The sequence below is a fragment of the Periplaneta americana genome, chromosome 10, assembly GCF_040183065.1.
Source record: "Periplaneta americana isolate PAMFEO1 chromosome 10, P.americana_PAMFEO1_priV1, whole genome shotgun sequence".
Taxonomy (NCBI): Eukaryota; Metazoa; Arthropoda; class Insecta; order Blattodea; family Blattidae; genus Periplaneta; species Periplaneta americana.
In genome coordinates this window covers 77,485,732-77,509,525 of record NC_091126.1, presented here as the reverse complement: position 1 = coordinate 77,509,525, position 23,794 = coordinate 77,485,732, and the positions used below count along the sequence as shown (strand labels likewise).

Here is a 23,794-nt window from a genome sequence, read left to right as displayed (position 1 = left end):
TCCAATTTTCAACATTTTTTAACATTCAAAATGCTCCAATGAATGCATTTTTTCTCCAATCCCAGTGAAATTTTGCACAGAAGTCCACAAAAGCATGTGAAGTAAAGTGACACATGTGTTTTTCTTCTGCTATTGAAAGTATTGAAATCACCATGTGTTGAGTATGTAATGAGTTTAAAAAAACTGAAAAATTAACAACTAACAGCATAAATAATTTTTTTCTCAAAAATTAATTGGATATGAAAAGCATGTGTCGTATTTTACATACATCTATCAGGAATAAATTAAATATAAATTTAAAGAAAAATTATGTAAACTTTGAAAATTGTGACAATTATAATTCAGTATTACAACACATTACAAAAATTAATTATAAGTGAACTAATTGAAATATTAAAGTGAAAATTTATGTATTGCATGTCCTCATAAGCAATATGTGGTAAAAGTTTCAGATTAATTTGTATAAAAAGAAAGAAGTTAGAAATTTCACAGATCCATAGCCTTAACATTACATCCTCTGGGCATTTAATACTCCAGGATAGTACCTTTACAGTCCCAGAAGAGCATGAGCATCACTTTGCTAGCTGACAACTGTACGGGACTTCTTTGGTTTCGGTGATGATGAATGCTGCCACTCCTTGCTGGTTCGCTTTGCCTCTAACTGGAAGTAGTGGACCCAGCATTCGTCACTAGTGATTGTACGCTTTGAGAAACTGTTTTCTTTGGCCTTATAATGCTGTAGCAGTGTTTCACACACACATCCACACGATGTTCTTTCAGTTAAGGTGTGAATTGTTTTGGTAGTCATGTGGCAGACGCTTTGTGGTACTGTAGCACGTCGTGGATGATGTGATGAACAGAGCCATGACTTATGTTCAATTCCACAGCCACCTTGTCAACAACTGCTCACTGATTTACTGATTTTCTCGGTTCACTCGATCCACTGCAGCAATAGTGTCTAGCATAGTTGCAGTGTGCAGTCAACTGGAGTGAACTGCACCAATCGGAGTTAACAGTCCAATTTTAAACTTTCTGTGCCACCTATTGAAGCGACATACAGGAATACCCATACTGCCTCTTCATCCTCCAGTGGTTTCTCACCCTCACTACCAAAAACTGGATAATTGCCCTCTGTTCCTCCCTCGTGCTGTAGTTGCTGATGTCACATTTCCTATCTGCTCGTGTGCACTGCTAAGCAGGAGAGTATACATAAATGTTATTTATATGTGTAATACAAGTGTCTGCTACAAGATTCGGCTTTTTTATTACAGTATTAAGGTTACTTTTGGACTTAGCCTTGCAAGAACATTGATTGTGAGTTTAATTCCAGATTTACATTGTTTGTTGAACAAGACGTAAGTGAATAATTCCCGAACTTGAATTAAATATTCAAAACATTTTTGACAGTGCTGTGAATTCAGCAAGCTGTGAGTGCTCTTTTCTTTTGCCTTCGAAGGCTCGAGACGTACACCTTACGACAAAAGAAAAATTGGAAGGCTTGAGAAACTAAGTGCTGATTGGCAGACTTCGGGCGCACTTGGATAAAGCTGCATTGATACTGGAATGTTTATGTTTTCCTTCAATCCTTTGTGGTGGGTGTCATGCACCAAGAGTACGCGAAACATATTCATAAAGAAAGATTTGAGCTATTGTGTCACTGTGACTGAGTCGTTTAAAGTGCTATTGCACTAATTGTAAGATCACAGGATCGAATCCTGTCTGCGTCTTATTTTAATTTTTTGTTTAACAAGAAAATGTTTAGAATGCTGGTTTATCTTTCTTTTTTTTTTAATTGTTTGTGAGTTGATGTCCACACACAGAAACGAAAATTAAGCTTTTTTTCTTTCATCTAAGATTAATAAAAATGAATAATGAAGCAACAAATCCGTATAAAAATAAACACTCTCATATAAAGAAAAACAAAAAAAGAAAAAAAAAAAGTAGAATACTTCTAATATCGAGTATGTGACCTCTCAGCCCGAATTACTTGCCTCAACCTTCGAGGGTATGGATAAAATTAAAATTTCTACAGTACCGATGATGTGTCGATACTGTATCCCAGGCTTCTTGAATTTTAGCCCACAAGGTTTTCTTTGTCCTCCGTTGATATGAAGGGCAATTTGAGTCCACTTCTTTTTTCACCTCACCCCATACATTCTATCTATGGCTCTTCAGCCCGTTTTTGGGCCATGGCCTCCCCAATTCTTCCTCTCCATTCTTCTCTATCACTTGCTGCCACCTTTCAGTTCTGCAATCGCAGCAAACTGGTAGTATCTTCTTGAACCATATCCTCCCATCTATTCCGTGGTCTTCCAACAGGTCTTCCATACATTTTCAATGGAATTCAAATTGGTTGAACAGGGAGGCCAGTCCATCACAGTGATATCCAGTCTCTTGATAAACCAGTATGAAACCTCATAGAATGTATGGATAGGATGATTATCTTGCATGAAATCAGTGACTCCATCAGGTTATGCATTCTCACAGAAGGAATCATGTTCTGTTCAAGGATAACCTTGTATTGTTTCGTGTTCAGTGTTCTATTGAGCACCAACAAAACATCCAAACCATCACGAGACATCCAGCCCCAACAAGACGCAGATACACGCCATAGCGAAATTGGTTAACCATGTATTTTTCGCCATATCGGGCTCCTCATGGATGGTAGACAATCACTTTTCCCCCACGTGTAGAAGAAAATGTCACCTCATCTAAAATGACTCTATTCCAGTTGCGATTAGTATTTTTCTCTGCAAACACGAGACGAAATAGCTTATGGTCGTCTTTTAGGTGTTCTTTCTTTGCTGCAATGTGAGCAAAGAGTCCTGCATCTTTTAAATGTTGTAGGGCTGTTTGAGAAGATCTAGAGAATTGAGAATTAGTTCTGATGGCAGGAGAGACTGGTGAGGATTAGAGTTGGGCAATACGATTCTTTTTCAGAAGTCGATTCCAACGATTCAATCATACATTATGAATCAATTCTAACGATTCATTCACGATTCTTCCCAATTTGCGATTCCAACTATTCTTTTGAATCGTCAACGAGTTCACGATTCTTCCCAGTCTGCGATTCCAACTATTTTTTTGAATTGTCAATGAACGACTCACAGGACACTTTCCTTTGCATTTGCAAACCACACATAGAACAAAAAAATTCTACATCTCTCGCATAGATGCCATAAGAGGTGAGACATTGGATTGTCTCTTTTTCATTGACTGGAACCATTCAACATGACTTCCATTAGTCAACAAAATTATCCAAGATAGTGTTTAATTTATCAACTGACCCTTATTATCAAGTACAATTTTTGCATTACATCTCTATTTAACCATGCAAATTTCAGGTTCTTGTTCATTATTTTTCACACCTAACAAATGCAGTATTTTGATTTCACTCTCATTCAGGAGCATTTGGCACGGTTCAGAAATGTTCGCTGTCAGGTTACATCAAACAAGTAAATAGAATTGTGGGTTACAATACTATGGCAATTCGTTACTATTCTTTTGAATGATGATTCGATACGATGCCTTTGAATGATGATTCATTGATACCACAAATTGATTCTTACAATTCTTTATTATTAGTCATTCAAATGAACGATTTGTTCACAAATCGACTCAACTCTAGTGAGGATTCCTGACTGCTTCTGTAACCAGAGCTGCATTCTGATCAGGAGTGGACACACGTCTTCTTCCAGAACCTGGACGACAGTTTCAACCCATCCCTGGATAACTGCACCCACCTGTGGGCTATAGATACAGGGATGCCAATCCTCTTTGCATCCTGGGAAATCGAGTAACCTGCTGTATTAACAAGCATAAGGAGTGAGTTCCTTGTGCGTGCGATCAGCCATTGTAGAACTCAGCATGATGACAGAAAACAAAACACAGACTTGTGCTGCTTCATATATGCACACATCCATCTACACAACTACCAACAATATTGCAATTAACTAAAACTGACCGAAACGCAATATATTATACGTTTTGTATTAGGAAAGAAAGTTGATACTATGAAGTAATGAAGATGAAAACAAAATGTCGATTTGAAGTCATTATTTAATGAAATAATGAAATGTTATAAAAATCACATCAACCAGGATTCGAACTTGTGTACTCTTTGCTAGCTACGATCAGCACTCTGTATTTTACCACTGAGCTAATGCAACATGTAGCAATATCACTGAGTTTATACCTTATATCGCAGTTCAGTTAACTGCGTGTCAAAGGGTAGATTTCAGTCTACTGTGAACCGGGTGCATGGCCGAGTAGGACTTAGATGAAATCTGACTTCAAGAGTCTTCTCATTTTTTTTGTCTTAGGGTGTACATACGCAACACTACTGGACAAGTGAGACTTCACCATCGTGTTAGTTCGTGTATTGAACAAGCATATGATATTCCTATCTCGAAAATAATAGACGAAATTTCACTCTGAAGCAACCCTTTGAGGAAGATACAATTTCATTAGTACCAGAAGTTTGGCTCGTACTTCTACTTCATAACATTATGAGTGTCACACAATGCACTTATGTTAGGTCTATGAGATGGAAAAATATTAAATTCTGCCATCTCAAAGCTAGGCTCCAAATTACGCAGGTGAGCTGTCTTACTTTCCAACTGATTTTGAACCTGCGAATTTCAGATACAGTATAAAATATGTTATTCATTTGACACGTCAGGATGTCCTCATACCTTTCCAGCCATACTTCCCTTATTTCTGCATGGAGGACACACTCAGCATTCTGTAAGACATAAAGGAAAGAGCCACACAACTCCTTGACTTCTTTTTGTTATTCTTTTCAGTGATAAATTATCTGAACAGGCGTCTCAATGAGTATGAGACAGCTCATTTGCATTCAAGCACAAAAACTCTTACTGGTGGAAGAGGTCCGACAACATCAACACCTCGACTTCCTTTGGTTTCAGGTGTTCGTGAGCCACTTGAGGTACAGCATTCATATTTGTGCTACTTAACACTTGAAATTGCTTATTAATCCAAAACACACAAGATCATGTTGGTGTAAGTAATGACACTGAGCTTAGTGTGTTACCAGCTATAAATTATTGCTTCAGATCAAGATAGAATATAATAACTAGGGGGCGGATGTCATCTTATTTTTCACATTAGAGTGATGCCTGTTAATATAGAAATCCTTTCCATGTTAATATCAACGTAAAAAATTAATTTCTTATATTGCATTTTTTTGCATTTTAACGTTTTTGAGCTAATAAGTCATTTTTACATTTTTTCGGCATTTTTTGGTCATTTTTAATATTTTGAATAACTTTTAGATCATTTTGAATACATTTTACTTCCTTCTTTACGTATAGGCCTGTTAAATATTTTTTTAAGCAAACAGATGAGTAATAGGCCCTACTAGTAATTACCTACTGGATAAGTGAATATCAGTGAAGTTTGAGTTTTATAGTTTGGAACAAACTCTAAACTCTAAACTCATTTCACTGAAGGCTTCACTTCACACAACAGAAGTACTATAAAATGCTTGACAACAGCTTAGTTTAAGTGAGGGCTTTGACTGGTGCTGTTCTTAAGGTAAACTTATTTTTAAGAAGTTATGGTGCGAGTACAGTGAATAATATTTAAATGTCGTTTTCTTTTAATTACATTTCATGTTTTCTTTATTTTAAGGACATTGTATTGATCATTTTAAGTAGATTTTTACGTCATCAACATCCGCCCCCTAATTATAACAAATAGAGGAGTAATAAGATGCTGTAATATATGGTGGAGTATAGTGTATACTTTTACGTACCCATTATTGTAAGTGTTCTTTTAATTGAACAAGTGATTATAAAATGATGAATTTTTTAAATTAACAAAAGGTTCTATTTTAGGTAGCTTGTCACGAATTTAGACTACTGTGAGAATTGAGGAGTTACAAAAAAATAGTGTCCTACTGTTTTTGGTAATAATTGAGTAAAATAAGATTCACTGAGTTTGGGAAATTAAATTTTTTACAGTAAGCATATTTTGTGGCATAGATTATACTTACCTCAGTGTTTTATCATGTTGGGGAAAGAATTACCTGAACATCTGTTTAACATAGTAGTGCCGTTAGTTTAAATATCCAAATAAAAATATTCATCCTTTGAATAAGTTTACGGTTTTGATTGTTTTTATATTCATAGTTCATTTTGTTCTTTTCTTATTTAACATTTTAAACATAGTAACCTATGCTAAAATGTATGCTTGGTATGGTTCCGATTGGCATACGAGAATCTTGTTGCACTTACCAATACTGAAGTCATAAGTATGTTTGCATATTCTTTTATCATGCTGTATAAAAATAAATGTTTTAGAACAGAATATTTCAAATCAGGACTCTGTGTAATACTCGTATTATCAGCAGTTAACGTTTTTTTCTTTTTTTTTTTTACAAAATACGTCGTGGTACAATATTGCATACCTATTTCAAGTGTTTCGAGGTGTGATCATTAAATTCCGAGACTGTGTCTGCTATGGACGAAGGGATCACGTGATTGAGACGCACGCGCAGCAGTGATGCTAGACGACCTTGAAGAGATGTGACACAAAGTTTCAATGCACTATTTTCATTGAGACCTGTGTCACAAAAGGTTTTGTTACCACGTGCATCTGCGAATTTGCGAAATCACGATGGACTCGAAACTGGAGCAGAGAGCCAACATCAAATTCTTCAGGAAACCAGCATCCGAAACCCATGGAATGTTGAAACAAGCTTAGGGGAATGAAGGAGTGAATCAGGCAAGGTGTTTTGAATGGCATTCGCATTTCAGAAATGGCAGAACATCGCTAGTGGAGGATGACGAGAGGCCAGGTCGAGCACACACGTGCAACACTGCCGAAAATGTCGAAAAAATTCGACAAATTGTGCATAATGATCCTCACGTCCATTTTGAACATAAACGACAACAACTCTGGACAGACAACAAATGGATGCTTCATGACGACAATGCGCCAGCTCACAGAGCCAGTTTTGCACTTGTAACAAGATGGTCGTCGTGGTCGTCGTTTCTCACCCCTGTATATTTACCAAATTTGGCCCCCTGCGACTCTTTTGCTTTCGAAGATGAAATTGAAGCTAAAGGGTCGCCATTTTGGCACAAGTTTGTATCTATAGTTACAATTATATATAAGCAGGGTTATTTCGAAACTCGTATCTCACTGCATGCTCCTCTCTGTTCCTTGCTTATTTGCACAACAACTAGTGATACTAATGCCATGCTGTGTCGGATCATAGAAACTCCGCTAGTGATCTCACTTTCTGTCTTCTACTCACTCTGGTATGTATAGTAGCATGTTGCATGCTACTTTTGGCGTTTGTATGAATAATGTGAATATTTTATAGCTGCTGTAGAAAAGCTGAGTAAGAAAACAGCAACATGTAACTATCTCCTTACGTGGTGTAAATGTACAAAATGACCTCTCGGCCTTACTTTCTTCAGGAGCCATACTTAGAATTTTTGTGGCGCCAGAATTTCATTGTCTTCAAATTGGTTTGAATTTCGAATCTGAGATCCAATAGAAAGCATGGTAACTACTATACAACTGAATGCCATAGAACATAAACATAAATCTTGACATTATGTGTAGTGGTGATGTTATTACTTTCTTTTGAACTCATATTCTGAATTCTGACGTAATGTTGGGTGGTTTATTTGTTGTAGCCTCCTTAGAGGTTCAGACTGATAATGTAGAAAAGTAGCAGATGTTGAATTATTTTCATTATTTATAGTTTTACCAATTTTGTTAAGAAGAGGAATATTCGTTCAAAACTATAAGGAAGAGACACACATGCATGCATGCATACATACATACGATATCAGTTTTATTGCTTGGAATGTAGACTAAAGAGTTAAGATATTGATTTATTATTTCTTTGTTTTACAGTCATGTATGACAGGACCATTGACAAAGTCTAAAATATCCGGATCTGGAAGCCCATCTATGCCAACTCCGCCATCCCAGTGAGTGATATATATCTGTATATATTGGTATATGAGTTAGTACCTGCATGTCACTCTCACGGAATAGAAGACCTTCAACTCTTCCTGTTCCCAGTGATGAATGAGGGATATTGTGCATTGTCAATCAGAATTACATATTCGTCATGGTGGACCTTCACATCTCTGTACTCTGATCACACCATAACTATAGGCACTGTGCAAACTATGTCAGCACCACGATCCTGGAACTAAACATAGGAGAGGCATCGCACCGAGAATGTGTTTTTGGTCTGACACTCCACCTCTTTTACTCAATGGAGAGTCAAGAACGCGAAAAAAGCAATACAATAGAGCATCGATTATTCAAATACCAATCAACCGAAACATAGTTTAACCGAAAGTGTTCCAGTCGGTAAATTCAAATTTGGGCGCGCGCCATTTAGAAGTTCCACTAGCGCTGTTTGCAAGATTTAGCGGCAGAAAAACGAGTCTCAGCTCTATTGGGCTTCTTTTCCTAAACTGTAGGCCTTATTTAATGGCCATTTTGCACTTGTCAAACTAGGCTAGTCTCTTCTTGTATTAAAAATATATATGTACAGTTTTGTGTGTAATAGCAGTGTTTCTTTGTTTCATGCTGCTTTTATGACACCGGTACAGTTACTTTCATAAATGAACGCTTATCCGAAATATCAGTTATCCAGACACCTCCCAGCCCCAATTGTTTTGGATAATCGATGCTCTACTGTATTAATATAACGTAGTGGTTTGTTTTATCACATACAGTAATATGGATGATGTAGTGTTTTGTACATTTCCTACAGAAAGCACAGAAGTAGAACGAAGCAGATTGTGGATACAGGCTGTAAATCACATACAGTAGTATTGCCAACTCTGATTTTTCTGAGCAGTTATTGTTTAAATGAACGATATAAACTGCTATGCTAAGTTACAAAATGTCAGTCCCCTATTATGAAGCTTAATATCATTAATTATAAGGTAACATTTATGTTAGTGGCTCTAGTCTTGATGGACCACAAGGGGAGCCAACTAAAAGTTCAAGAATATGCAGTGTCCACTTTGTTGGAAACAGAAGGTCTGGTCATCCCAAAACTTTGCCTTTGAGTTCACCATATTTTCAGAAATTTACAGGCAAGAAGTATTTCATTACATGAGTAGTGGAATGGATTCAAAAGGCTTGTGGAAAGAAATAAACTTAACATTTTGACAAATGAATTAATTTCGAGATAATAAAATAACTGCATATGTCACAAATATGTGATATCCATGGCAGTTCTGTGCATCCTTCTCTAATGTGTAAGTTAAAAATCTCATAGCACACGTTGCACACTGACTCATATGTTTCCAATAATTTCGTCTTCATGTCCAACTTCTTTCACTCCGAAAATTATCAGATTCCTCTTCCTTTGCTTATATTCAAAATATTTAATTTTCTCTTTCATTTGTTTTTCCCGCAGTTGTCCCTGTTGTCTTACACTTTTAACTTCAAGCTTTCTATTGCTTGACTACTATCTTGTAAATTTGTTCCTTCAGAAATGTTATTTCTGAAAATATACCTTTATTACTGTACTTTTCTCAGTTTTTCCGCCAGTGATTTTTCATGACCCAAGCACATTTCCATTTCTAACTTTAGACACTGTATCTTACTGTGTATGACTTAATCATAGAGTGTTGCCCTTTCTACACTGTTCAGTATATGCTGTCAGAGCTCCACTCACCCACATCCATACTCTACCACTTACTGCTGATGATTGAATGAGGGATGTATGAAACCTGTACTGCTTAATAGCAGCTCACATTTGCTCTGTACTTAAATATCATGGATTATTAAATGAACAAGCTAGCCATGTGTTAATATGCTAGCAGTAGTATTTGGAAGCCATGGAATTCAATCTCCGAAATAAATTATTCTTATTTGCTTTCATCATGCCGTACTTCACTGTCTCCAGAAAAATGCTATGAAGAAACTTTCAAGTAGGCCAAATCCAGATTAATTTGTTTCCAAATTCTTACCTATTTCACAATGCGTAATAATTTACCGTGTCATCATTGTTCAGTGATGTTCAACTAATATTAAAATTAAATAATAAATCAGTGTCATTGATCAAGTACAGCATAGAAATGCGGAATTGATAGACTTTTCAGTAGTGTGATCTACCCCTTTAAATTTTCATGGCAGCCTATATTGATATTATTGTCAATTGAACCATCTCTTTCTAGGAGAGAGACATTGTGATATATTTGACCATGTTATACATTGGCTATTCTGCACCATATGAATGTACATTTACTTTGTATCAGCGATGATGATGATGATGATGATGATGATGATGATGATGATTGACAATGGATTTTCCTCTAGGAGTAAGAGACTGTAGATCATGTCGCCATTTTATAGATTATCACGTGGATATAAATCTACTTTGCACTAAGGCAGCAGCAGCAGCAGCAGTAGTAGCAGTAGTGGTGGTGATGACGGTAACAATTGAACCACATATCTGCTTCTAGGAGTAACACACTATGGATCATTTTTCTGTGTTACCGATTGCATGTGGTGATCCACATGGATGTAGATCTCCTGCACCAAGGCAGAAACTTTAATGATGATGATTTGGTGATAATGACGACAATGATGGTGGTGGTAGTGACAGTGATGATGATTTGGTGATGACAGTGATGACGATAGTGGTGATGGTGATGATGTTGATGCTACCATGTTGGTGGTAATAGTGACGGTCATTATGATGATGGTTATAGTGGCGAGGTGGTATTAGTGATGATGATGATGATGATGATGATGATGATAACGTCGCTGACAATGAGGAGGATGATGATGGTGATGATGATAACATCGCTGACGATGATGATGATGACTATATGATGATATGATGGTCATAGCGGAAACTGATAAACTGGATGAAAGAGAAATGTAAAGAAATAAAGGATTCAGAGAGAAAAGGAAGACATGATTTAACATATTGCAAAGCAAAATGTTTGGACTTCACAAATAAGAACAGGAAACCCATGTGCTTGATGGAAGATGAAATCGGAAATTAATAAAATTAACAGACAAACGAGGAATACTGAACAGATGGACGAAATATGTAGAAGAGTTATATGAGACAGGGAATCATCCAGATGACTTACCTATAGAAGACGAAGTAACCACATCAGAAGACGAAAAAGGATTTGCTAATTTAAGGGAAAAAGTTGAACTAGCAGTTAGGGAAATGATGAAAGGGAAAACAAGAGGAGTTCATGGAATCCTCATTGAATTAGTGAAATGCTTTGGTGAAGACAAGAAGGAAATTCTGTCATTATGCAACGAAATATATGAGAAATGCGAATGGCCTGAAGATTTTATGGATACAGTGTTACTGCCAATACTGAACAAAAATAATGCCAAGATATGTAATGAGTTCAGGACTCTCAGCCTGATATTGCACTTGGCAAAGATTCTGCTGCAAATACTGAATCGATATTTTGTATTCTAAGATGGAATGACAGTTGGAAGAAGAACAGTTAGGCTTCAGGAAGAGAAAAGATACGAGAGATGCAATTGAACTGATGTGAAAAATTAGCAAAAGATACCTCGAGAAGAATAAAGAAGTGTATATAGTATTTGTGGATCTTAAAAGGCGTTTGACAGAGTGGACTGGAATAAACTGATGGGGATCCTAAAGAAAATTGGTGTGGATTGGAAAGAGAAAAGACTTTCTTTAAACATTTTTTATGAAATGAGTCAAAGTTAGGATAGGAGAAGAAATGTCAGAAGAAAGTGAAATGGGGTGAGGGGTACATCAAGAATGCCCTTATCACCTATCCTGTCCAACATCTACTTGGAGGATTTAGTGAAGAACTGTTTTCAGAACATGAGGTGGGTGGTAGTGGGAGGAAGAAGAATAAAGTGCATAAAATTTGCTGATGATACGGCATTGTTAGCAGAAGATGAGACATATTAAGGGATAAGCTACTGGAGCTAAATGACAGCTGTAAACAGAATGGGATGAGGATAAATGCAAACAATACGAAGACCATGGTTATCAGAAGAAAAATAAAGAAGGTAAATGTGCGAATTCGAAATGATGCAGTAGAGCAAGTGGACAGCTTCAAATACTTGAGGTGTACTATAAACAGTAACATGAGCTGCTGCCAGGAAATCAAAAGGAGGATAAATATGGCAAAGGAAGCTCTCAGTAGAAAAGAAGCATCTTCTGCAGACCTCTTGAAAAAGAACTAAGGAAGAGACTATTGAAATGTTTTGTGTGGAGTAGGGCATTGTGTAGGGCAGAAACATGGACATTAGACTGAAGTGAAGAGAAATGATTAGATGCATTTGAAATGTGGGTATGTAGAAGAATGAAGCGTCTGTAGTGGACAGCCAGAATAAGAAATGATGCTGCTTTGGAAAGAGTGGGTGAAGAAAGAATTATTCTGAAACTGATCAGGAAGAGAAAAAGGAATTAGTTGGTTCACTGGCTAAGAAGAAACTGCCTACTGAAAGATCCATTGGAAGGAATGGTGAATGGGAGAAGAGTTTTGAGCAGAAGAAGATATCAGATGCTAGATAATAAAAGATTTATGGATCATATGCAGAGATTAAGAGGAAGGCAGAAATTAGGAAAGATTGGAAAATGCAGGCTTTGCAGAGAAAGACCTGCCCTTGACCAGGAAACTGTGAATGAATGAGTGGTGATGGTGATGATGCCAATGGTGATGGTGACAATGATGATTATGTTGATGAGGAGGAGAAACAAGAACAAGATGGAGCATGACAAATTTATTTCTCACATATGTGTTAATAAAATATAAACTGTTTTGTTCTATGTTGTTCTAATTGTTAATGTTGTATATTGCAAATTGTTTTGTAACAAAAATGATTTAATCCAGTGACAATACTGTATTTTGATCATAGCAAAAAAAAGCCATTGTTTTTCATTTTATAGTGTGGAATATAGCAGCAATACAATATCGAAGTAAATTTATGAGTGCAGTGGATTTTCTCATTGTCTCTGACTTTCCTAATTTCTACTAGTTGTCAGCTATTCAGTACCATTAAATTCAATTGTCATTAAAATTCTGATTATCGGTTTTGCCAAATTATGTTTCAGTTCATTTCTGTTATTGCAAGTAGAATGGCTACAGTTGTTGATATAACTGATAGCTTTTAATCATGTTTATTGCATGTTAGTTCTATTACTTGCAGTCAAGTAATGTAAAACTTTCATTTGGTTAGAAGCTTTTGTTTGTTACATGATCACAGCACTTTGTAACATTCTGTTTGTCAACTTTCTTTTTGAAGTAAGCTCTTAGAACTTATTGACTGTTAATTTCAGTAGGCCTACCATATCATAATTTAGTAAACAGATATAGTATTCCATCGAAATACGTGACTGATTCAATTATCATCATTTTGATAAATGTCACAGTTGTATGGAACGAATTACAAAGATCTAAGCTCCATTTCAAAGCATTTCTGAATCTATTCAGCTTGACACCAAAATTCATGGTACTGTAGTTATTAAATCATTCATTTACTAGGTCACTCTCTTACTGAACTACAGTATAAATTTATTATTATAAAATAGATTCTGAACAAAAATTGTTTCATTTGTTAGTGTTTTCATTACCAAACACTTAAGGAAGTATGATTTTTCCATTTTCCAAAAACAGAGTTGTTCGTAGCACAGTGAGTAAAGCTACATCTACAGAACCAATTGATATTCATTTATCTGATCCAGTCACTGTGGAAGTTCCAGCAACCAAAACTTCTGATGGTGCAGGCAGACAAAAGAATTATCCTTCTACAAGAATTTTTAAACCATCTTCTTATTTCCCTAGGTCCTCATCTAAGTAAAGAAGGTAAGCATTCTTAAATAAACTTATTTTTATTTATGAGATTACATGTTACAATACTTGTAAACGTACATGAGGTGGTTTCGAAAAGTTACTGGACTTATACCTGTTGCATTACTCTCAGTAACAACTTAACCATTGTAAAATTGGTAACATCATTATGGAGTAGAATTTCTATTTCATGAAGCTCGGTTATGACTTCTTGAACATTTAACCTGTATAAAAAGTTCACTGGTCATGAACGAGTGTTTAAGAAGCTAACAGTGTAATTGCAACAAAATATGGTCATAACATCCGATCACTTACATTACATGCAACCAGACTGCGTGATCCGTATATCAAGGTCTCCTAGGTACATGCATTGTTGATTGCATTCGTGTGTATTCAAAGCCATGATCAGAATAATCGTAAAAATGGGTCTGACACCTCATCTTATGTATTTGTAATACCTGAAAAACGAAGGTAGAAGGGTAAGAGATGATTCTGCATTTCAAAGAAATTTTCCATTGCAGGAAGTTGCATTGACTTCACTGTTAGAATTAATAGCTGAAAGACTTGAGTTCCCTACTCAGAGAAACAGACCTATTTTGCCTATAAATTGTGTTCTAACCATTCTGCAGTTTTATGCAATATGATCTTTCTTCCAGGTGATCAGCGATGTTAATAATGTTGACAAAGCTACTGTACATTGAATAATACACCAAGTGACAGAGGCTATTGCATCATTAGCACCAAGATTTATCAAACTTCCTCTCACATAGGAAGAGCAAAGGAAAGTCATTGAGGTTTTTTTTAGGAGTATTATGTGCTCTTGTGTACATGCATATAAGAATTCAGTCTTCTGGAGGGCAAAATTGAAAATTGTAAAGAGATAGAAAAGGAAAAGAGTATTTTTCTCTCTATGTACAAACGATTTGTGATTGTAATCTGTTAATCAGAGATATAGTAGCAAGTTGGCCAGGCTTCACTCATGGCAGTACTATATTCCATAAATTACATCTGAAGACACATATGGAAATGATGGAAATAACAAATTGGTATCTTCTAGGCCAGACATGTCAAGTGTGAATGTTTCTAGCCTTTAAACGAGGTGTAGCAGTGAATCTCTTTTAAACATATACCTGCATATGATTCTGTAAGCGGATGATCTCTTAGACTCCTTGTCAGAGAGTACAATCTACCTGTGCCTGACATCCCTGTTTTATGTGATGAGAGTTACCCATGTAAGTCCTACCTCCTTACATCTTTCCAGGATCTAGGCACATGAACAGAGCACTGCTTACAAAGCTACTCAGAACTATGTTGAAGGACAATATGGTGTCTGAAAACAACAATTTCCTCTTATCTGTGGACCTTCGATGTCATTTACAAAACATGGCAAATATAATAGTGCAACTGTTCAGCTGTACAACATTGCCATTGCAACTCGAGAACCTACCTCCTGAAGACCTTGAAGTCAATCATATTTTGCAGTTAATCCACCAGCGAGATGAAATTCCCTTGTGAGCCAAAGATAACCAACAGATCTCTGCTGTACATCTACACTAGAGAGATGATGATAATACTGGACAGATTACTAGATTACTGTAAAGACTGTAATCAATAGACATTTTATGTAAAGGTTGGTCAATTGTCTTGAAATAACATGGGTCATATTCATTTGTATTTTAAAATTTTAATATTTCTTGTGTTACTTCCTACTTAAGTTTCATTAACTGTAATTTTTTACTCCTTATTTTCATTAATAATTATTTATGTTCTTTTTCAGCTGGATTTCTTTGCGCAGAACTTCACACTGTGTCTCTGCAGCAGAAAACGTCCCTCTTTCACCTTCTTTCATGGTTTCCATGGAATGATGCTGAAAGAAATAACAGTATTGGTGTTGGCAAAGAAATTGTAGTCATTCTTATGAAAAATTTACTAGTAATGAAAATTTTAATGGAAGGTCTATTAATGTTATTTTAATATATATATGTAATAGAATAAAATTGAAATACTAAGAGGTTAATTTCTGTAAGAGGTATTTAAAAACTAGAAACCCTGAAGATATATAATTTCAGGTATGGAATGTATAAAATATTAACGAAGTGCAAACATAAAGATTAAATTCCAACATAAAATAAAACTAATACAACTAAAAACTATTCATACCTTCCTGTTAAGTTCAGGCGTTACTGACTCAGAGCTCATGTTGTGACCATCATGCTCATCAATTGAATACCCCCACAATACGGGTCTAAGTACTGTACATAGGGAAACATTGCACCATATACCCTTATTCCAGAGGGGGGGTATTCACTTGCAGGGGTACAGAGCTCTCCCTAAAATACAAATGTTTAATTTAATTCTATGAATAAAAACATAGTTCAGTTATAGTTAACTCTCCAATTCTCATTGTTAAAATAATAATATTTTCTTAGTAATTTTTTTTTTTAAATTATGTACTGATGTGTAGAATATATGATCACATATGTTATTAGTTTTAATTTTCGTTAATATATAGGCCTAACAGATGTGTCACCTGTAGGTGACACGGGGCAATAAATGCACACTAGACTTAATATACAATATAAGTTCGTATTATTTATTTTATTATATGAAATCAAGTATACAGAATTTTGTTTGATGTTTATTTCTATTACATTATATTTAAGTACAATAACAGCAATAATGTTAGTAATTTTATTTATTTCTGAGCATGAAAATTATACCAACATTGAATATGTAACCCTACGTTACATTTCTTGCACATGATTCTAGTTCGCTGGTGACACAGACCACATCTTCTTTGAGAGCAGTCAACTCTTGTGTGTTCTTCGACATCAAGGTCTCTCTTTACTTCTACAGGTACTCGATCTTTCAATGGAGCCTTCAACAAGTGACTTCTTTCTGATGGTTTACCATGCAGTTGGCAACATGTCAAAACAATAGCTCTGCGAAACTGACAGTATGTCATATCCTTTCCATTTTCACTCTCTTTCATAATTTGCCAGGCATTCTGGCATGCTGCATCAATACCAAATGCAAAAAGTGGAAACCACCACTTCTTTCCTCTAAGACCAACTCTCAAGTTATCAACATTTTCATGAAATCGGTTGGCGCCCCACATGTATTTGTTATACTTCTGGATCATGGAGGGGGCATCTACTTGTATTTTCAATCTTTTACCACCTTTCGCTGCTACTCTGTCAACTTTTTGTACGGGAGTTATGCCATGACAGTTGGAAGCTACTGTAACTACATTATTATCATGCCATTTTACAATGATATTCTTATCCACTTTGAAAGAGATCGCTCCATGTTTTTCTTTCTTCAAGGCAGATGAGTTCGTAAGTGGACATTTCTTGAGCCGGTTTTCACGCAATGTTCCTGTTCCTCCAGTCCCTCTTTCACTAAGTGCACTTTGGAGATGCAAACTCGTGAAAAAGTTGTCAAAATATAGATTGTAAGGTTTGAAATCTGAAGGCAGACGAGATTCCAATCTCATTATGGGTATCAGATATGACCTCCCAAAACATCCTCATATATTGAGGTGTTAAGTAACCGGTCAATAGTAATATTGCAATATAAACTTTTACTTCTTTCGAATTTAGATTTAGTGAATGATTTCTCTGTAATGCATACAAATTTGACATGTCTACAATCAGATCAATAATATCATCACTAGAAACCAATTCAAAGCATTGAACCGGTGTCAGGTTGTGAAATTCTTGCTTTTCCACGTTTTCATCACAATCACCTCTTCCAGATTTGAAGTGAAAATAATTTTCATTACCTGACCATTGCCTTTGTGTGCTCTCTTGTTCATCGGTTCTTGATACTTCCTCAGATGACGATTGTTGTCCCAAATTACTTTTTACCGCAGGCACTTCTTCAGCTTCAGATATTGAAGTAGTAGTTACATTCACTTCCACAGTTGATCTCAAAATACTGCCTGGTATGTTGGTTTCCGTTTCGTCACCAATTTCTTCATCTGCTCTATCTCCATCTTCAGGTGGAAATAACACTATTTCCTCTATAGCATGACCACCAGCAGGTCTCTCATCATCAACCATCTCAATAATCTCATGTAGTTTCAAACTGGAATGAAATAAATGTATTTTTGAAACATATTAGAAATGTATATTCTGTAATGCCCCGTGTCACCTGTAGGTGACACCTTCAATTTCACTAAAAAATTAAAGACATAAAATTATAAATTCACAGATTGTGCTAAACAGCAATATCTAAGAACATTCTGGATATCGAGTTACTAAGAATTAATTACATTAACTTACTATTTCACATTATTTCTTTGCTTCGAAGATGCTGGTGGTGAAGAGTTCTCACTCCGTGATGCTTCCATCTCAAATAATGAATAATAACGGTCGACAATCGACATTAAACGACAGTTGTTGGCTAAAATTGAAAACAAACGTTCCAACAATGTTTATAATTCAAACACTAATTTCTTATATCAATTCAAAGATTTTATAGGGCCATTTGAATTAACTGCACCTGTAGGTGACACGGCGAATTGATGGGTTAAAGTGATATGATTGATATTTATTGTTACTTCATCCCTGAAACTCGAAATCACAAGGTAGTTGCAGTATATTGGTTTCCTGCTCATTCGCAGGGCTACATTATAAGAGAAAATGCTTAAATGATATGCTTTCAATCATTAGGTGTGCTTCTTATTAAATAAAAAAATAAATGGTAACTGTGCACTTACTTCAAATATTATGTTACCAGAGTTGAGAGTATAGGTAATTTGTTATCTCGTGAAACCTACCTACACGTCAGGAGAAGAAAAAAAATGGACTGAGAAGTTTCTCTCCCTCACTATGCTTCTACTTGTAGCTAGTAAGCTCACTTATCCCCGCCATAAGGTTCTTACTATATGCTATGGTGCATGCAAGCATTGGTTTCACAAGATAACGAATGGCCTATAACATGTTATAAGTAATGCCATTACTATTAACACACTTTGTAATGGCGTTATTATTTAAATGTCGTATAGTAGAGAAGGCAAGACCTGTCCTGTGTCCCTATCATGTGCCGTGGCTTTATTACCAATGGGTATGGAGGGGAAAGGTAAGTTTCAGTTTGAGATGAACTTTTGTGTCGGTAGATTCATATGATATTAGCCATTCTGAAACAAACTCTCTTTCTTGTAGCTCATTCTTTCCTCTCTTGCACAGCTCACATGTCAGGTCTCGCCTCCTCATCTATAACTGTAACTGGAAAAATATAAAATTTATTGGTAGTGAAAATATCATTACTATTTTGGTCACTTGTATTATTCACAGCATGCCATTTATTATGACCACTTTTGAATTATGGTAATCTGATAACATTGAGCGATAATGATGACTGAAAAAGTTGTAGCTCTACATTGAACAGCAAGACAATAAATACTATTCTATCAGCACTTCAGAAATCGTCTTTTCCACAATGATTTTACTTAAAGTTTGTTTTCAATTTCATTTATCCCTCGCAGGATACTGTCTCGGTGTTTTAATAGCTTGCACAAAAGGGACTGTAAAATTTGTAACTGCAATGCTACATTATATTGACTCGGAATTTTTCATAACATTCAACAATTGAAAGTTTTTTTTAATTGTTCATGTTTATTTTGTATACTTATCACAGTTTCACTGCAAAAATATGACCATCACAAACCAAAAGCAGAAGGGTCATTCCATGGAAAACAGTGGGTCAAAAACATCAATAATCCAAAGTTTGTTCATTTTTATATATTTTGCTCTGAATATGGTATATGCAAACCACATGGAATATATCTTTAAGTGCAGCAGTTTCCTTGTTACAGAGGATTGAAATATGGAGGCTCCTGCTTACATGTTTATACTAAATATTTTATACTGCACACAAACAGAATAATATCTACACTTCTATTACATTTTTAAATAGGAGGATAGAGAACCTTTGAAATGTACTTAATTTTGGTGAAATTTGAAAAACTGTTGCTATAGAAAATTAATAAAACTTTTTTTAACGTGGTAATATAAAATTCAGCATACAATTTTAATGATTTTATTCACAATAATTATAGATCGTATTTTCTTTAACCTGTCAAAGTTTCAAAACAGAGTGTTTAATATGAAGCTAAAAAAAAAAAAATTAAAAACAACTCATCATAAATCAGTATGGCGCAATCTAACCTCTCTCCTTCACTGCTGCATGGTACTTGTAGGAGCCTGCATGCAGCGAGCATCTCGCAATGAATTTCCACTTCTTTAGAAATCTCTGATGAAGTTGAAAATGTCTTGATGGATATTTTTCCATTAATATGCACAACACAATAATGCCCACATGCATCAACATCGGTTACGTTAGTGTAACCACCAGTTAAAATTGCCACCTAACCCCTGGTTAAGCATTTTTACAGAGCATTGATCTCTGTTAGGACTTAAATAGGAGGTTAACCACGGTAATCTCTAACCTACCATATTTGAGCGGTTAAAGGAGATAACCAGTGATTAGTTAGCCAAGTAAAACAAAATGGCCACCAGATCCACAGGTGATTATTTCGAAGACGGTTTTATTATTGTGTGGTACTTGAATTACTTGGATAGAGATGATGGTGAGCGTGAAGTTTCTTTAGTCGAAAGAGAGAATTCTTACGAGGAATTAGGTGACAGAAAGTTTCAGAAAGGATTTCGTTTATCGAAATCTACAATGTCATTTCTTCTGCAACAAATGAGTCACTTAAAATAACACAAAAACAGTTGTATTTCTCCAATCGACCAACTGCTTATATTACGATTTTATGCAATTTATATTTTCTATATTTTAAGAGGGAACACTTGCTTATCTCTTTCTCAAAGTCACTGACTAAACGAAGACAGTTGGATGGATTTTAGAATAATTCAAAGTTCCCTGGTATTTGTACACACATTCATACTAATCTTCTTCAACCTTTTCCTTTATGGATATTCCATCTTTTTCATATGCAATATATTTAAATATAGTAATTAAGTCCATCAATACTGCAACCTAAGTTGGGATATAATCATTTTTACATTTAATTTTCCATTTTGTACAATTTTAACCTAACTGCACTGAAAAATGAAGAAATGCAACTCGCAAACATAACAGTGCCCAAAGACAAATGCAATGTGAAAATATGACACTTCGTTTTGATGTAGAACGGAGTAGTCGTAGTCGTGGTGGTGGTGGTGGTGGCGGCAGCGGCGGATTTCACTATCACTCTTTCCCATAGTCATTGAAGGTAGCAGGTACTTCATCCTGATGTCTTCTACGAAGAAAGGCTCCTTCATGAGCTCATAGGCTAATCTGGAGGAGGCGGTTTTTCCGATTCCCATAACTTGTTTTAAGAATCTTGCCTTTACCTTCTCTATCCTGCTGAGGTCGATCACTGTGAGTTTTTCCCATATGACATCTACTTCATAGGATGCTATGGGTGTTATGGTGGAATCGATAGCAACATTGCCATGCTGGTTGATATCCAGCTTATGTGTTTGATGTTGTAAATGGCTTTGATTGCTGCTACTGCTGCTCACTCCTGAATATGTATACTGAAAGAGGTAGATGTTATTTGTAATGTTACCTCCTAGGTATTTGTATTTCCCTACGACTTCCAATGGTCTTCCTGCTAATTCTATGTTGTCTTCTCTTAATTTCCCTCCTTTTCAAAACATAATCTGCACTGTTTTCTCCTGTTTTATTTCAAGTCGGTCCACACCTGTGGAGTAACGGTCAGTGCGTCTGGCCACAAAACCAGGTGGCCCGGGTTCGAATCCCGGTCGGGGCAAGTTACCTGGTTGAGGTTTTTTCTGGGGTTTTCTCTCAACCCAATACAAGCAAATGCTGGGTAACTTTCGGTGCTAGGACCCCGGACTCATTTCACTGGCAGTATCACCTTCATTTCATTCAGACGCTAAATAACCTAGATGTTGATGAAGTGTCGTAAAAGAACCCAATAAAAAAAATTATTTCAAGTCGATTTTCTGTTGCCCATTTTTCTAGATTGTTTACTGCTATTTGCAGTTTTAGGGTCGTTGCTAATTGAGGTGATATCTACTGTAAGGACGTTAAAAAGAGTAGGGCTGATAGGGTCTCCTTGTAGCACACCGTTGGTTTGTATGATCTGGCTGGATGTTGTTATGGAGTCGTTTAACTGAATGTAGTTGTATTGCAGGATGTTTTTTATTGCTTTTGTTAATTGGTGCTTATCACTGGTGATTTTCTTCAATTGAATCTGGGATTGCAAAAACAGCACATGTCAATATGCCACACATAGTGACATGTGCTGTTTCTGCAATCCTCGATTCAGTTTCTTTAGTAGTATTTCTTTGTTTTTCTAGGTCGAAGGCTTTTCTATAATCTACAAATACCATGTAGTATTTCCCTCTTGTATGTCTGATGGCCTCTTCTATCAATTGCAGTAGTATTGTTACTGCTTGTAGGGTGCTTCTTTTCCGAAATCCAAATTGACATTCTGGTATGTGGTGTTCCACTATTTGGGTGAGCTTTTCGTTTATAATTTTTGCTAGTAGTTTGAAGGAGTTGGTCTCCATTACTACTACTCTGTACGAGTCATGGTTGTTATTGTCTTCTTTTCCTTTGTACAGTATTCTTAAGGTTGCATTCCTCCAGCTTTCTGGTATTGTCCCTGTTTCTCTGCATTTGTTTATCAGATTGGTCCATAGGTTCTTCATAACACTCAGTGATCTTTTACATGCTCTATATATGTAATCTGGTCTGGCTGCTTTCTTGTTTTATTGCCTTTATGACTTCCTCCCTCATTAGTGGCGTGTATGATTCTGCAGGCTCACTTCTTGTTCCTTCGTATGTTCTTCTTGTTGCTTTCAGTTGAGGGTAATGCTGAAGGGTTCCATCTCTCCATTGGTATGTCGTTCGTTCTGATTGCGTGTTTATACTTTAGTGTGATGTAGGGGTTCTTCTTTGCTTCCTCAACCATTCTGGTTGCTTCTTTTTCCAGAAATTCAGTCCTCTTTTTGTGTAGCAGATCTTTGTATGTTCTTCTCTTTTGTGCATAGTGTTGTAGTGCATCTGTATTCGTCTTCAAGACCAGCAGGTTTTCCTGTTTTTTAATTATTTTAGCTTTTCCTAGAGTAAGCTTGGTGTAGCAGGATACCCTTCCTCCATCCCATGCTTTCTTCATTCTCTTTCTCTGCTTCTTCATCTGGTTATTGATTAATAATAATAATAATAATAATAATTAATAATAATAATATTTATTTGTCAGAAACCATGTACAAGGCCTGGATATGACATCATCAGGTTAGATAATATACTGTACACACGCATACACTCACACATGCACAAACAAACTTAGCACAAATAAATATAGACAAATAAACAAATAATTATAAGCAAATAAACATGCATAGGCAACAAAACATACACTGAGAAATAAACAGACTATGATGTATGTTAACACATTTATATAAGGACAAAAGAAATAATTAAAATACAAAGAGGAAAATTAAAATATAAAGAAAGAGTTTCATTTATAAAACAAAATATTTACATCACACTCCATGAATTCATTCACTGAATAGAAAGGTCTGTTCAGCAACCATCTATGTATGCAGGACTTAAACCTATTTATTGGTATCTTTCTCGCCTCCAATGGTAGCTTACCGGTATTAAATATATTTATGCCATTAAAAAAGCAAGTATTTGAGCTCACGCTCAATCTGCACTTGTGTAATCTAATTTCTCTTTATTTCTAGTGTTAAAGGAATGTATATCTGATCTAGTCTGATAACGATGTATGTTGGATCTAAGGAAGATCAAGGTTCTATAAATGAATAGATTGCAAATTGACATTATCTTTAACTCTGGAAATAGTGGTTTACATGATTCCTTGGTATTTGTATTGAATATTACCATCAGTGCTCTTTTTTGTAATAGTAATAGTAATTTATTCACCATAAAGATTTCATGGCTTCGCCAATCTTATTTCTAAGTCTTAATCT

The 23,794-nt window shown here is 35.7% G+C and overlaps 1 protein-coding gene across 8 annotated transcripts in view; it reads left to right on the top strand.

Annotated features, from left to right (window-relative positions):
* LOC138707807 (spindle assembly abnormal protein 6 homolog) overlaps positions 1-23,794 on the top strand; it is a 104,202-nt gene that overhangs the window by 62,259 nt on the left and 18,149 nt on the right. For 2 of the 8 annotated variants that reach the window (XM_069837741.1, XM_069837743.1), the window contains exons 11-13: positions 4,806-4,948; positions 7,894-7,970; positions 13,641-13,829. In XM_069837741.1, coding sequence (XP_069693842.1) covers positions 4,806-4,948; positions 7,894-7,970; positions 13,641-13,824 — 404 coding nt within the window. In that variant the 3' untranslated portion in view covers positions 13,825-13,829. Of the gene's footprint in view, positions 1-4,805; positions 5,023-7,893; positions 7,971-13,640; positions 13,830-14,470; positions 23,789-23,794 lie in introns of those variants that run through there. The other 6 variants (XR_011334380.1, XM_069837742.1, XM_069837744.1 and 3 more) reach the window with 6 other exon arrangements.